The sequence below is a fragment of the Melozone crissalis genome, unplaced genomic scaffold (genome assembly GCF_028551555.1).
Source record: "Melozone crissalis strain CALT ecotype California unplaced genomic scaffold, PUWL_Pcris_2 ptg000107l_1, whole genome shotgun sequence".
NCBI lineage: Eukaryota > Metazoa > Chordata > Aves > Passeriformes > Passerellidae > Melozone > Melozone crissalis.
The window spans coordinates 1,491,381-1,505,213 of NW_026535884.1; the positions used below are offsets into that span (position 1 = coordinate 1,491,381).

Genomic DNA, 13,833 nt, shown 5'->3' on the forward strand with positions numbered 1-13,833 from the left:
ATGGGGCCGCGCCGGCCGCTGCTCCCGGGCCCCGTCCCGGTGCTGATCCCGGTGTTGATCCTGGCGTTGATCCCGGCACTGATGGGCGCCGCGGCCGGGAGGGTGAGCGGGGCCGGGCTGGGTGTGCGATGCCGGGCTGGGTGAGCGGGGCCGGGCTGGGTGAGCGATGCCGGGCTGGGTGAGCGATGCCGGGCTGGGTGAGCGGGGCCGGGCTGGGTGTGCGATGCCGGGCCGGGTGAGCGGGGCCGGGCTGGGTGAGCGATGCCGGGCCGGGTGAGCGGGGCCGGGCTGGGTGAGCGGGGCCGGGCTGGGTGTGCGATGCCGGGCCGGGTGAGCGGGGCCGGGCTGGGTGAGCGGGGCCGGGCTGGGTGAGCGATGCCGGGCTGGGTGAGCGATGCCGGGCCGGGTGAGCGGGGCCGGGCTGGGTGAGCGGGGCCGGGCTGGGTGTGCGATGCCGGGCTGGGTGAGCGGGGCCGGGCTGGGTGAGCGATGCCGGGCTGGGTGAGCGGGGCCGGGCTGGGTGTGCGATGCCGGGCCGGGTGAGCGGGGCCGGGCTGGGTGAGCGGGGCCGGGCTGGGTGAGCGATGCCGGGCTGGGTGAGCGATGCCGGGCTGGGTGAGCGATGCCGGGCTGGGTGAGCGGGGCCGGGCTGGGTGAGCGGGGCCGGGCGGGGCAGGGGCGCTGCTCCCGGGATGCTGCTCCGGGGATGCGGGAGCGCCGCGGGGGAAACGCCCGCGGGCATCCCCAGGTGATGCCGCCCTGGAGGCAGCGTCCCATTGCTGTGTGAGAGCTCTATTTGTCACCTGTCTGCCCCTTGTCGCCTGTCTGTCCCTTGTCGCTTGTCACCTGTCCCTTGTCACTTGTTCCTTGTCTCCTGCCACTTGTCGCCTATTTGTCCCTTGTCACCTGTTCCTTTTCGCTTGTCTGTCCCTTGTCACCTGTCCCTTGTCTCCTATCCCTTGTCGCTTGTCTGTCCCTTGTCACCTGTCGTTTGTCTCCTGCCCCTTGTTGCCTATTGGTTCCTTGTCACAGACACCTTGTCTGTCCCTTGTCATCTGTCCCTTGTCTCTGCCCCTTGTCACCTATATGTTCCTTGTCTCCTGCCCCTTGTCACCTGTTTGTTCCTTGTCACCTGTCCCTTATCTCCTGCCCCTTGTCACCTGTCTGTTCTTTGTCACCTGCCCCTTGTTGCCTGTTTGTCCCTTGTCAACTCTCCCTTGTCTCCTGCCCCTTATCGCCTGTCTGTTGTCACCTGTCCCTTGTCTCCTGCCCCTTGTCACCTGTCTGTCCCTTCTCACCTGCCCCTTGTCACTTTTCTGTCCCTTGTCACCTGTCCCTTGTCTCCTTTCCCTTGTCACCTGTCTGTCCCTTCTCACCTGTCCCCTGTCTCCTGTCACTTGTCCCTTGTCTCCTGTCCTTTGTCACCTGTCTGTCCCTTCTCACCTGTCCCCTGTCTCCTGTCACTTGTCCCTTGTCTCCTGTCCTTTGTCACCTGTCTGTCCCTTGTCCCCTCTGTGCCCCTGGGCTTGGGCTGGATTCACCGTGATCTCTACAGCAATTTCAAGTCCTGCTCTTTAAACTTCAAAGCTGAGCCTTTGTCTGTGTTGTTGTTACTTCTTGGCTTCCCAAAGGAATGACTAATAACTTTTCCTGGATTTTCAGCGGAAATGTGTTGATTTTGCAGGCTTATTTGAATGTCTGTAAAAACCATGGTGAGCATCCTGGCAAGTGCAGAGTGTAACCCCATATCTACATGACATTGGTTGCACAGGAAGAATTGTTCTGCTCCGTTGGTTCCCTAGAACTCTTCCCTATTAAAATAGAAAACCTTTGAATTTGCATGAAGATCTGATGTGCTGCAGCTGTTGCTGTTCTATTCCACATCCAGCTGCTGCTGCACATTGTGTTTGGCAGTGAGGGTTTGTAGCTGTGCCAGCCAAAGAGCTCAGTGGGATCTGTTTGCCTTCAACTCAGTGTTTTCTGTACTGGTGTATTGACAGGACTTTTCTGTCTGGTTTTAAAATGTTCAGGATTGTGAAGATAAATATGGAAATGTTGCTGAGATGTCCAGGTCACTGTGTTCTTATGGGATATTTATGTTATTTACATGTTCATTTAATCATAGGAATTGAGGCTGGATAAGCAAAGGTTCAGTGAAATCAGGCGAGGATGTCAGAATTGAACCTGGAATTACACTGTGGTCTTTTAAGGAGTATGGGGTGCTACAGTGAGCCGATAATATATTAAAATAATTATTTTAATTAGTGTTTCTCACTAATTTTTAATTCAGCTCTGGTTTTAAGGTGAGAGTGTTTTGAACCTGATTTACTGGACACGTTGCAGTGGATAGGATAAAGCAGAGAGAGAAGGGACAGTCTCAGAATTGTGGCAGAACTTATCACCAGAATTTAAGTTTGTCATGTTTCATGCTGAGCAAGGGGCTTTGGTTCAAAAGGAATTAGCTCTCCTCTTATTTTAAATATGACTGAAACATAATGATGGAAATAATGACAGAAACTTTCAGCATCACTTTTTGCACCGTGACAAAATAAGGAAAAGCTTATACGTAAAGTTAGAAAAACAAACACAGTAGTTTCAGTAATACCACACCTGTCACAGAGCTGGAAAAAATCCATGCCCATTATATCAAATTTTAACAGTGATTTGTTAAAGAAAACTTTATTTTTGAGGGAGACAAACTGGCAAAGCAATAGTTCTTGTGTGACACTTCTTGGGTTTTATCTCATTCATCTGGAAGTGTCTGAGAGTTCCCAGCCTCAGTCTCTGTGTTAGACGCAGGAACTGAACATTATTTTTGCCATTTTGAACAATTGAATCACCAAGGTTATCAGTAATAACCTGAAGTTTTCAAAGAGAAGAACTGGTGACGCTGTTATCTGGTAAGTGAAATTCAACAGAACTTATTTTAAAATGAGAAGTTTAAATATTTTAGACAGAATTCTGTTTTTTCCTGCCTCCAGTAGGTCTGCTAGCTCAGCAAATAGTGTCTCTGTATGTCAAGTCCTTTCCATAGAAACAGATTTTACACCAGAGACCTCAGTGACTTCATTGTGGTTTCACATGCGTGAAGAACACTGCACACAAATGTAATTCCTCTGCAGATCCTCTGACTGACAGCTTGGGTTTGAAGGCAAATGTATGAAAAATAGATCAACAGAAATGTAGACATGTGAATTAGGATTAAAATATATGCTTATATATCTTTGTATAAATGGCCTTGAGTGAAAATGAAATTAAAATGAGTGTTATATGAATGGATTTATATAGATTCTTCCATTGTGTAAACATGTTTCATTTTATGTTAAGATACTTAAATTTAATTACACATAAAGACCTTTCAGCTTGTCTGGAGATAACTGTTAGCCACTCCTCTCCAGGGACAAATTATGTCACCTGTACAGTAATATCTGCATTGCAAACAGGAAAGTTATCCAAACAATGCAGGAACTCCAGAGGGTCTGGAATCACTGACTTTGTGTGTGTAACTTCTTGGTTATTGCTTAATGCAGAGGCATTGCAAAAATTTCCCTAGTGAGTTATGAAGTCAAAGGCAAACATAGTTTACCAATTTCTATGCCAAAATGTATTTCTTAATTTGATGTGCATAGAGCTAAACTAAATTTCATGTTTAAGAATGTTTGTGCCTCTACTGATGGACAGATGAGGCATTTTATTTCTTCTTGCACCTGTTAAATTAAATGAAGTCTTCCAAACTCTTAATTTAGTCCTTATAAATTTCTTTTAAATCAGCTGCCATTAGGCACTGCTATTTAGACTGAGAAGTTCTGAGCCTGTAATGCAACATGTGCAGCATCAGGTTAGTTTCCCTTCACACAATCTGCTTGTAGGACACTGAATCACAGTAAAAACAGGATAAAAGAAAGTCTTGTGAGAGATACAAAAATGAACAAAATGCAAAGATTGTGAAATATAGAATGTGGTCTCTACTCATCAGTCTTTCAGTCCAAAGTAGCCAATGCATCTGGATGCCAGACAGAAATTTTATATGGCCCAACTCAGACTTTAGGATTGGTGAAATTGCTAGAAAATTGGGGTCTAGTAAATGAATCGAATCCTTGCAATTGGGAATTGGAAGGATTTTTTGGGCAAACCAAGCTGGGCACGTGCGTGTGGCTCTGTGTGTGTGTGTGTAAATTGTGTCTAACTGTCAGTTATAAGTCACTGAGAGCCACAGCTCAGCAGATAAAATTTCAGGGAGATGGTATCAGACAGCAGAGAGATCCTTCCAAGCACAACTTCAGAGAAACAGGTGTGAACCCAGCAACTGACAGGTTTTCCTGTGTCTGCAGCCCACAGGGCAGGATTTACAACAGACAGGGAAGAGCATGAGATAAGAACTTTATATTTTTTTAGCCAGGAAACCTCACCAGCAGGGTCATGTGTGATGTGGTTTATTGTATTTCTGCTTTTTTTTCCCCCCGTGTCTGCTCTTGCATTGAAGCCTTATGTTTTGAAAAGGCTCTCAACTGCTATTTTTAATGAAGCTGATCACAGTGACTGCAAAAATGAGATGACAACACTTGATCTTTCCTCTTCTAATAAAAAAGTAACTTAATAAAAATATTTTTGTTGAGAGCAGAGCCCTTTTCTGCTTCTAATTTTAGTGGCAGCTCAAGTTTGCAAACAGGATGATTTATCATTGTCCATCCTATGATATTTAGACTTTTCTCTGCCTTCACATTCTTAGAAAATGTTTTTTTGACACTGCCCATTGAGTAGGTTGACAAAATCCTGTTTCTGATCACAGTCAAATAAGAGTAGAAAGAAGATATAGAATATATCTTCTTTATAAGAAATAAGAAATAAAATATTTCAATAAGCTGCATAAGAAAATGCTGAAGAGGGTGGGAATAATTCATTTCCTATGTCAGTAATGTGAAGCCACAATAGATGTTCAAGATGTTTTTCAGTAAGGAGGAAGGATATTTTCATTACTGGCCTCCCGAGATCTTGTTCCTGTTTTGATTTTTCATCTTAGTAATGATTCCTCTAAATGTGTGTAGATTAAACATGGAGCAATCTCTTCAGACTGCAATGATGCCTTAAAGCTGAGCAGTGTCACATCCTTTTTTAACAGTGCCTTTTTGGTCTAGCAGGAAACTCCTACACTTGTCCTACCTAACAGGAACCTTTTTAAGTGAGTGTATTTTCCCCTTTGAAAATAGTCTGTAAGTCATTAAATAATTTGACACTTGTTCATTGAGCTGTGCTGATCAGTGTGAGCTGAAATTAGGCACCCTGTATTTATTTCATGATTGTCTCTAATGCATTTAACCTGCATATTTGTCTGCACCTTCTGCAAAGGTGCTGCTTCTCAGAAGTTTTTGGAGACATCATTTCCAAAACATCAAGGCCTTCCTTGCTGAGGAAGGAATCACAGAGTGCCTGGAAAGATAAAAGCCTTTTTCCCTTTTCTTTGGAAAGACTGACTGAGGTTTTTGAGCCGCTTTGCAGTAAATGTTTCTCCCACAAACCCACAGGTCGGAATTTCGGTTTCTCTGGTGTTTTGTCAGATGATGTTTGAGCCATGGCAGGTGGGGATAAGGCACTCAGCTCTTTGGTTCCACTGCACTCTTTTGAACCTAAACCTGGAGAAATCACTTGGTTCCTGGTGGATCTTTGGAAAACAGAGGAACCTCAGAAGGGTCACATGCAGCTCATTAGCTGTTCCTGGCCCTGCAGCCTCTGTGCTGTTTCATTATAGCTCCACTGGTGCCTTGGAAGGGAAGGTGCCTGCAATTGCACTGCTCTTTAGGCATTTGTCTCTTTTGAGTCTCTAATTCAGGATCAGAATGGATTTGTGACTCATGACTTGCCCTTGATTTCTCCTAGGAATATTCATTGCCTTACACACCACAGCTTGCAGAACGATGCAACGATCCCAGCACTGAATTCTATGATGAAGAACTTGATAAATGCTGCAGCCAGTGCCCTCCAGGTAGGTTATCATTCAAACTATTACTTTACACAGCCAAATTCATTCAGTTTTCAGATGATCATAGTGTATTTGGATTACTTATACATCTAAAGTGCATCAGATTTCTGCTGTTATAATGCATTCTTCCTCAACAAAGACAGCAAAACACTATGACTGCTAAAAACCTGTAAAAGAGACACATTGTCCATCAGAACTGGAATTCTCCTTCAAGGTTAACTGGGCTGGGGCTTACCAGGAGTGTACGCACAGCTCTGCATAAAGTTTTCATTAAAGTAATTAAAGTAATTTTAGTCAACATTGGAGGGGAAGCAACAGCTCACTAAGGGAATTACAAAAATTAGGCAAAACAGACCCTAGCCCACTAATAAAAATATATATTGTAAAACAGGGCATGAAGTAAAGCTTGGTTTCTGTGCTATGATAATATCACTTATCTAAGGGGCTTTCCATTGGACAGGTCAATGTGTCATTGTTCATTAAGGGAGTTGTTGTCTTTTAGTGTAAATCAGACACTGAGAGCACTGTCATGCTGGGGACAGGACTGCAGACACTGTCTGCTCTGAGCTGTCACATCCTACACTCCTGGGGTGATTATAAGTGACCTGTAGTTAGCCAAAGTCATTGTCTGTGGATTTTGGGATTGGTTTGTTGGGGGGGATAGTAATGTTCTTTGGAGATTTTGGTCATAGAGTGCAATAAGTTGCAATTATATTATTATATTATTATATTAGATACAGAAAAAACAACCTGCATTTTTTTCCTCATTACACGCTGAGCAAAGAAAATTTGTCTCCATAAATGCTGAGTGTCTGTCAGATCCGGAAGTTCAAACAGGAAATCAGTATTTGCTGAAACAGCTGCAGCTTCTTGAATTAACTGAAATTATCTAGATAGATCTGTCAGACTTCCTTTGTTCATGACAGATGAAAGATGAGAATTCAGAAGTAAAACTTTTCAGTTGTGTTATGTAGTGTTCAGTGAATCAGCCTAGATCATGAGCAAGATGTAGGATGCAGAATGTAAAGCTTTAATTAAGTACAGGGGAAAACAAAGTCTTTGGAAATAATTAATTTGGCTCACCTCCAGGGCCTCTTCTTTTGAAAAACAGATTCTCCAAGCACCTCTAAAAATTTTCCAGTGTTATTCCTGCTTCCTGATTATGTTTTCCAGGATATTTTTGTAAAGGATATGAGACATTGACTTTTATCTTATTTCCCCTTTCACATGAAAGGGAAATGGCAATTGAGGTGTTTTCTCCAAAATTAATGTTGGAACTCACATGCTCCCATCACTGTACTAAATGTGAGAAATAGTGCAAACTCTGCTGGTGGTGGGAAGCTTTGCCCTCTCCACCCACTGTCTGTAATAAAGGGTCTCACTCAGGCACATCATTCTGGCACATGCCTGGTTGTGAAACACCTCCACGTGTTCACCACAAAACAGCTTCTGCAAAGGTAAAATATTTGGGTTTTTTATTGTGGTAGCTGCACCTAAGTATGTGCTGAGGGGTTTTGTTTTGCCTTGTTTTGAATGTGTCTGGAATCCACTGAAGTGCATGTAGGAAAAGGGGTCAAACATGGATGGACATAAGTCAGACTTTCCCTGTAGAGACATGCAGTCCTCTATATCAATCTGATAATGTCAGTGAAGGGAAAGGATTCTACAGCTCAGAATGAGCCTTAATTCCTAGTGATCTTTTCCAGTGAGATGATTTCTCTGATTTGGTTTGGGGTATTTTTCTTTTAACAGGTCAGTATAGGACAGGGAGCTGCAGTCACACCACGGACACCAAGTGCAGCCCCTGCAGACCTAAAACCTACACAGCCATCTGGAATCATTCTCCACAGTGCTTTGCCTGCTCAGCACCCTGCAGGAAAGGTAGGCTTGGGTTAGGAAAGGGGCTTGCTCAAAGACTGGGCTTGGTTTAACCTTGTCTTTTCTCCTAAGAAACCTATGAGATTTTGTCAATCACTTGTATAGCCCTCATGCTATTGTAATGTGTAAGATTTAGGGATAGGAAACAAGGAAAAAAATCTTGCAGGGAGCCCTGGCTCTTTTTATTTTTAAGTCCTAAAAATGAGGACTTAATAATATAAGTTTTAATAATATAATTTATTAAAAGCTAAGGCACTACATCACTAAAATATTCCAAATGCCATCAGTAGAATAAGCTCCTGCTTATAACATCCCATCAAGAGACTTTAATACCTGACTTGGACATGGATAAATGGATAATTACATTTCCAGCATCCTGTCATTTCTCATTTTGTCTGCTGAAGTGACAACAGTAAACATGGGTCCATTTTGCAAAATAAACATTGGTTTATTTTGCAAAGCAGCAGTCAGTGAGAGCACACTGGTTCTGTTCAGTGAAGCAGCTGAACAGTACCTAAGGTAGAACATTGTACCAACACCTGTACTTTGGGCTAATAGATCACCTGCATTAATGAACTCAGTCATGCTGTTCTCCATAATTTCTAATGGAAATTGGTGTAGAACATTATATAGTTGATTCACTGAGAAGTAAGTTTCAAGGATACAGTCTAAGTTGAAAGGACCTTTGGTCTTGTCTAAATAGATCTTACAAAGCTGGTTAATTACAATATGGAAATATCTGTAGTAAAATCCCCAAACACATTAAATACAGTGACATGATCTGCACGGACTGAAAATCTCAGTGTGGCCCCCAGGTATGGCAGTGGTGAACACAAATGGCCACATTTGGAATTATGACAAAATACAACACAACTGCAGGCACAGAGTTTTAAATGTGCACTCTGCAGGTGCAAATTTCTCCTTGCCTGGAGAGAGAAAACATTTTCTTCTGAAAATGTAGACATTGGGGCATGTAACACATTTGGTTTATGGTGCTATACAAAACTTGTATGTGAACATCACCTCATGTTCACTCGAAACATTGCAGGCTGTGATTTTAAATGCTGTCAATGACATCTTGCTGCTTTATTTTTGTTTTAAAACCAGGGCTTGTACAGAATCAAACGTGCACCAGGTCCCAGGACAGGATCTGTAGCTGCCCACCCCACAAGTACTGTGTTTCCAAGCTGGATGAGTACTGTGAAGTTTGTAGAACACACAAAAAATGCGGCAAAGGCTACCGGGTTTCCAGAAGAGGTAATTTGATTTTGAACACTCTGCATACTGCACATTTATTCTGGCCTAATTCCCTTCAGCTGTGCATTCCTTTTAGGGTTTATTTTTACATTCTAAGCAAGTGGGCACTAACCAGAGTAACAGTGTTCTCCAGAGGTATATTCAAAGTGACAACACATTGCAATTTCTTACTGTCATATATCATAAAGTTCCCAATCCAACTTAATCTTCATTATGCTCTCCTGTGATTTATTCTGTACAAGTGACTGAAATCCAAGACCACTTAATCACTCCTTAAATCCTTGAAAAAGGGCTTCAGGTGGGATTTTGGGTACAGTAAATAATGATGACTCTATGCTGTCCTGCAGAATTGATCTGGTTTTATTGGTTGATGAAATCTACCACCTGATAATACATCTGTGTCAAAATGATAAATAATTTTAAAATACTTGAAATGAGAAACATTTAAGAAAATGACGAATCATTTTGAGAAGATGCAGAACTCAACAGTATGGTAGTCAGTCGGTGAAAAGCTTTGTCTGAAGCACCACATTTGAACCTTTAATGGCACCAAACTTACAGCTGGTTAATCTTTTTGGGTTGGGTGCATCAAGTGAATGTCTCCTGTGACAGTCACAGACTGCATTTTTGCACTGCTTCTATATCATTGCTGGGAACTCTTGCAGACCCTGAATATTCATTCTTGTTTCTCACCAGATAAGTAACTGGAGTTTTCCTCTTTGTTTAAAGGGACAGACAGCACAGACACAGAATGTGAACCTTGTCCTCCTGGCACGTTTTCCCCTGAGGAATCCTACAACACCAGCTGCACACCCCATACCGTGTGAGCCAGTGTTCTGTCCATCAGCAGCCTTAGCTGTGCAGGGCTTTCTGGTGTTCCTGACTTCTCTTTTTGTCTCTTGCAGCTGTAAATCAGTGGCTGTCCCTGGGAACAGCAGGAATGACACTGTTTGCAGTGACTCGGGAACAGCCACGGTTCTGCCTCACACCATTTGGAACCTACTTGTGACCCAGAACCCAGCTTCCCACAAAGCTGAAATAATAACTCAACCTGTCATGTTAAACTCTGTACCTGACCTGTCCCACATCACTGGTGAGCTTTAACTCATTTAAAGTCACTTTTGTCTGCTCAGGAACCAAGCTTATATTTGGTTCTCAGTGTCTTTCCAAAACCAGTCACCAAACAGAACCTCAGAAGAGCTCAATTAATTCAATGTGACACAGCTTGTAGGGAACTGCATTTTTACCTGTGCATCTGCATTACTTCTAAAAAACCCAAACTAGATTATACAAGGATTTCCTGATAATTGCTGCTATAGCTGGTAGAAAACTTTGTATCTTAAATTCTGGATTGAGGCAAACCTGACCTGGTGAGAGGTCTGTGAGTCTTCTGTCAGACAGAAGGTCCTGACAGCATTCCTGGGTGTGGATGTGCTCTCTGCTTTTCACAGGAGAAGGCAGAGATGTTTAGGAGCATTTTGAGCTACTTGGCCTTGTATGTGACAAACTCCTGCTTGCCCAGAGAAATACCTTTTGGGACCAAGGCCAAAAGTCTGTCCTCACTTTTCAGGAGAGGAGAATTCAGTTTTATGAAGTGGTGACTGAAATGAGACCTTGGTTTCTGACAATTAAGGCATCCGATGTGAATGTCAGACATATACAATACTTGTAAATTTGGCTTTTGTAGTGAGGCACAGAAACTACAAAACTACCTTTTTCTAATTAGATCAAGCTGCTAAATAATTTCTTATTTTATTTATTTTCAGGAGCAGTAGCAGGGCCATTGTTACTGATCCTGATAATTGCTATTTTGGGGTATTGCTTAGTCTCAAAAAAAAAAGGTAAGATTCATGAAGTGAAAACAAGCAAACCTGTAAAAACTGTGAAGTTTTTGCCTTATTTCCCATTACCTGAGCCTGGTGGTTGACTGAAATTAGTGTCTAAGAAGCTGCCAGCTTTCTTCAAATCTGTCTTGTACCTCAGATTTTAGGTAATTGTCTAAATACACAACAGCCTTAGAGTTGGACAACTGTCCAACAGTTGTGCTTCTGCTGAAGCTTGTTAAATATTTGGTACCTCATCATTTAAATATTAGACCATTTCAAGTGTTATAATTAAACAGACATGAATGTGGTTTATTGTCATCAATAGCTTTTCTCATTGACATTATACAAGAAAGATTATGAATTCATGCTGAGGCTTCTCTTTGCTTCCTGGCTAATTAAGTCACGAAATTAATGCAATACAGGTTCCAATGTGTTCAAACTGTGTGCAATAAATGTACATTTGAAGTTTATTCCAGGAGCAGGGGATCACAGCCTAGTTTAGGGCGCAGATGTTGCAAATGGGACAGGTTTGGGTGCTAACAAACTGTCTTTGCTCACTGGCAGCCCCTGTGTACTCTGCAGCAGCTACAGAGGCAGGTTTGGTGAGTGTCCTCTCTTTCCACCTCTTCCATTTCTTTAAAAGTTACACAGAAATCATAAACTCTCACCTAAATACAAGCAGAAGAAAACAGCACAGCAGCAAGAAATCTGCAGTGAGAACAGGGTGGTTTGGTCCCCAAGCAAGGGTGTAAGATGTATCTTAAATATCCCACATAATGTCCCACCCTCACTCTATGTGAGGCTGAAAACAGCACTAAAACCCAGGTGGGGTTTTGAAAACTAAATTTGGTCCCTAAGTAATCAGAGCAGTGCTGTGGGTGCCTTGAGGAGATGGGTTCATTTTGTTGAACCCCTAATGAGCTGTTATGGACTTTACTTGCACCCATCACTATGCAAATGAAAATAATGACAGAATGGCTTGGATTGGAAGGGACATTAAAGCTCCTCTAGTTCCAATCATCACTGGTTTCTTTAGCTGCCAAAATACTGACCAGTTCTTTGCTAGTGGGTTGCTTGTTTTGGGTTTTTCTGGTTTTTTTTTTTGTTTTTTTTTTTTTTTTGTTTGTTTGTTTGTTTGTTTTGGTTTGGTTTTTTTTGGTTGTTTTTTTTTTATATTAATATTTTGCATTTCTCTGCAAATGTTCCAGCCTTTCCCCCCTGCAGAAAAACAGTGTGACAAAAAAATCAGAGATCCAGATTTGCAGAACTCCAGGAGTTCTGAACAGGAACAACAGCATCTCTTGGAAACTTCTGGGTCCAGCAGCAGTATCCTGAATCCAACTGGATCTGCAACCAGCAGTGTAATAAGTAAAGAGAAGGATGAAAATAAAAACTCAGGAGGATTTCAGCAGCAACATTCACCTCCTGAAGGTTCTAAATTCCTGAGTGGAGACAGACACAGCTCTGCAAGTTCAGGTAGTAATGATTCTGAATGATCCAGAACCTCTTGAAATTATAAATTATGAGTCTTTTTAGCAGAAGTCTAAATGACAGGATAAAACATCTGAGTCCTGTTCAGCAGAGAGAAAATTTAGTAGCTTTTGAAAAGAAAAAATGATTGTTTTAAGTTGCCATCCTGAAATAATAGAGTTTCCTCAGTGGACAAACAGGGATTTAGGGGCTGGGGCATCAGGGGGTTGGCACTTACCTGTGGGTGGGAGTAGAAGCCAAAGGGAGCAGTTACAAAAGAATATTGTAAAAACATTTGAAATGACAACAGATGGGCAAGGAATTGTTTGCAATCCAGGTCTCTGCATTAATTTTGGCAGCCTTTTTATTTCTGGGGAGATAGGTGGATTTTGTGGTACCAAAATGTTACAGAACCAACTCAACCAGCTTGACTAAATTATGTGAAGCAAAAAGATATTTAGTGTCTATTTTACCTGTAAGTCAAAGAGCTGGATAAAGAATCCAGCTGCCCTGTTCTGGTTTCATTCTTCTGTGTTTTGTGTTTATTTGACAGAATATTCTGGTAATGGAGGCACGCAGGTGAATGTGACGTGCATTGTGAAATTTTGCAGACCAGACTGTAGCTCCCAGTGCCCTGAGCAGATAAATTCAACTGTCAGGGATAATGGGCACAGTCCCTGGGGTTCCCCAACAGGAGAAGAAACCCTCCCTTCAAAAGAAGAAAATGCCTTGAACAAAGAAACCGAAATTCATATTGCAGTGGAAAATGAGGACAATTTACTTCAAGACTTACTTCCAGAAGAAAAGAAGGTTCCTCTGGGCATTCAAGATGCTGGGATGAAAACCAGTTAAAGGAAATTACAGATCATATGCAGATTGACTGATAATCAAACAACCTCTTGTCTTATAAAACAAACATTATGGTAAATGTAGCTTTCTCACAGAGATTTGAAATTTCAGATGAATATAGACACTGATGCTTTTTAGTGTCTTCTGTTGCTTTGCAGTTTAAAAGCATTGAAACTTTTTAAAATGGAATGGCCAACTCCCTTTCTTCTGTAATACTCTAAGAGGACATTTATCAGACTTGAAAAGGAATATTTTTCAAACTTTATGCTGTTAAATTTTCTCCTGAGACTTCTTGTGATGATGATTTTTATTCAAGGTCTGCCACATGTCAAGAACATGGCTGTGACAGCACTTCCAAGGGACTGAGGTTAAAATATCATTCTTTCAATGCTCAGGAATCATCCATTTGATTTAAATTTTAAAGCTATCAGTTCCTATCCCGTATTTTAGTTGTCATACTTTCCCTCACCCTCCTGGATATTTCCTTTATTATTACAGTTTGTTTTTTCTCATTATCAGACCAAATTTCTTAACAACATTTAGGATATCAGGAAGTGAAATCTTTTACACAAGCTC

The 13,833-nt window shown here is 42.1% G+C and overlaps 1 protein-coding gene across 2 annotated transcripts; it reads left to right on the forward strand.

The window, feature by feature from the left end:
- TNFRSF1B (TNF receptor superfamily member 1B) lies at positions 1-13,409 on the forward strand. 2 transcript variants are annotated; one of them, XM_054291963.1, is made up of 10 exons: positions 1-102; positions 5,875-5,980; positions 7,730-7,858; positions 8,963-9,112; positions 9,842-9,935; positions 10,018-10,205; positions 10,879-10,953; positions 11,503-11,540; positions 12,147-12,414; positions 12,962-13,409. In XM_054291963.1, the coding sequence occupies exons 1-10, from the start codon at positions 1-3 to the stop codon at positions 13,258-13,260; spliced, it is 1,449 nt and encodes a 482-aa protein (XP_054147938.1). In that variant the 3' UTR covers positions 13,261-13,409. The 2 variants fall into 2 exon arrangements, with proteins under 2 accessions (XP_054147938.1, XP_054147939.1); XM_054291964.1 differs by lacking the exon at positions 1-102 and adding an exon at positions 1,579-1,712.
- The last annotated feature ends 424 nt before the right edge of the window (positions 13,410-13,833 follow it).

What these genes read in the sequence shown, in the direction of transcription:
- TNFRSF1B (XM_054291963.1), top strand. Translation starts at nt 1, where the DNA reads ATGGGGCCGCGCCGGCCGCTGCTCCCGGGCCCCGTCCCGGTGCTGATC. An exon ending in TGACCTGTCCCACATCACTG is followed by an intron (nt 10,206 to 10,878) that starts GTGAGCTTTAAC and finishes ATTTATTTTCAG; the next exon opens with GAGCAGTAGCAGGGCCATTG. An exon ending in CTTAGTCTCAAAAAAAAAAG is followed by an intron (nt 10,954 to 11,502) that starts GTAAGATTCATG and finishes GCTCACTGGCAG; the next exon opens with CCCCTGTGTACTCTGCAGCA.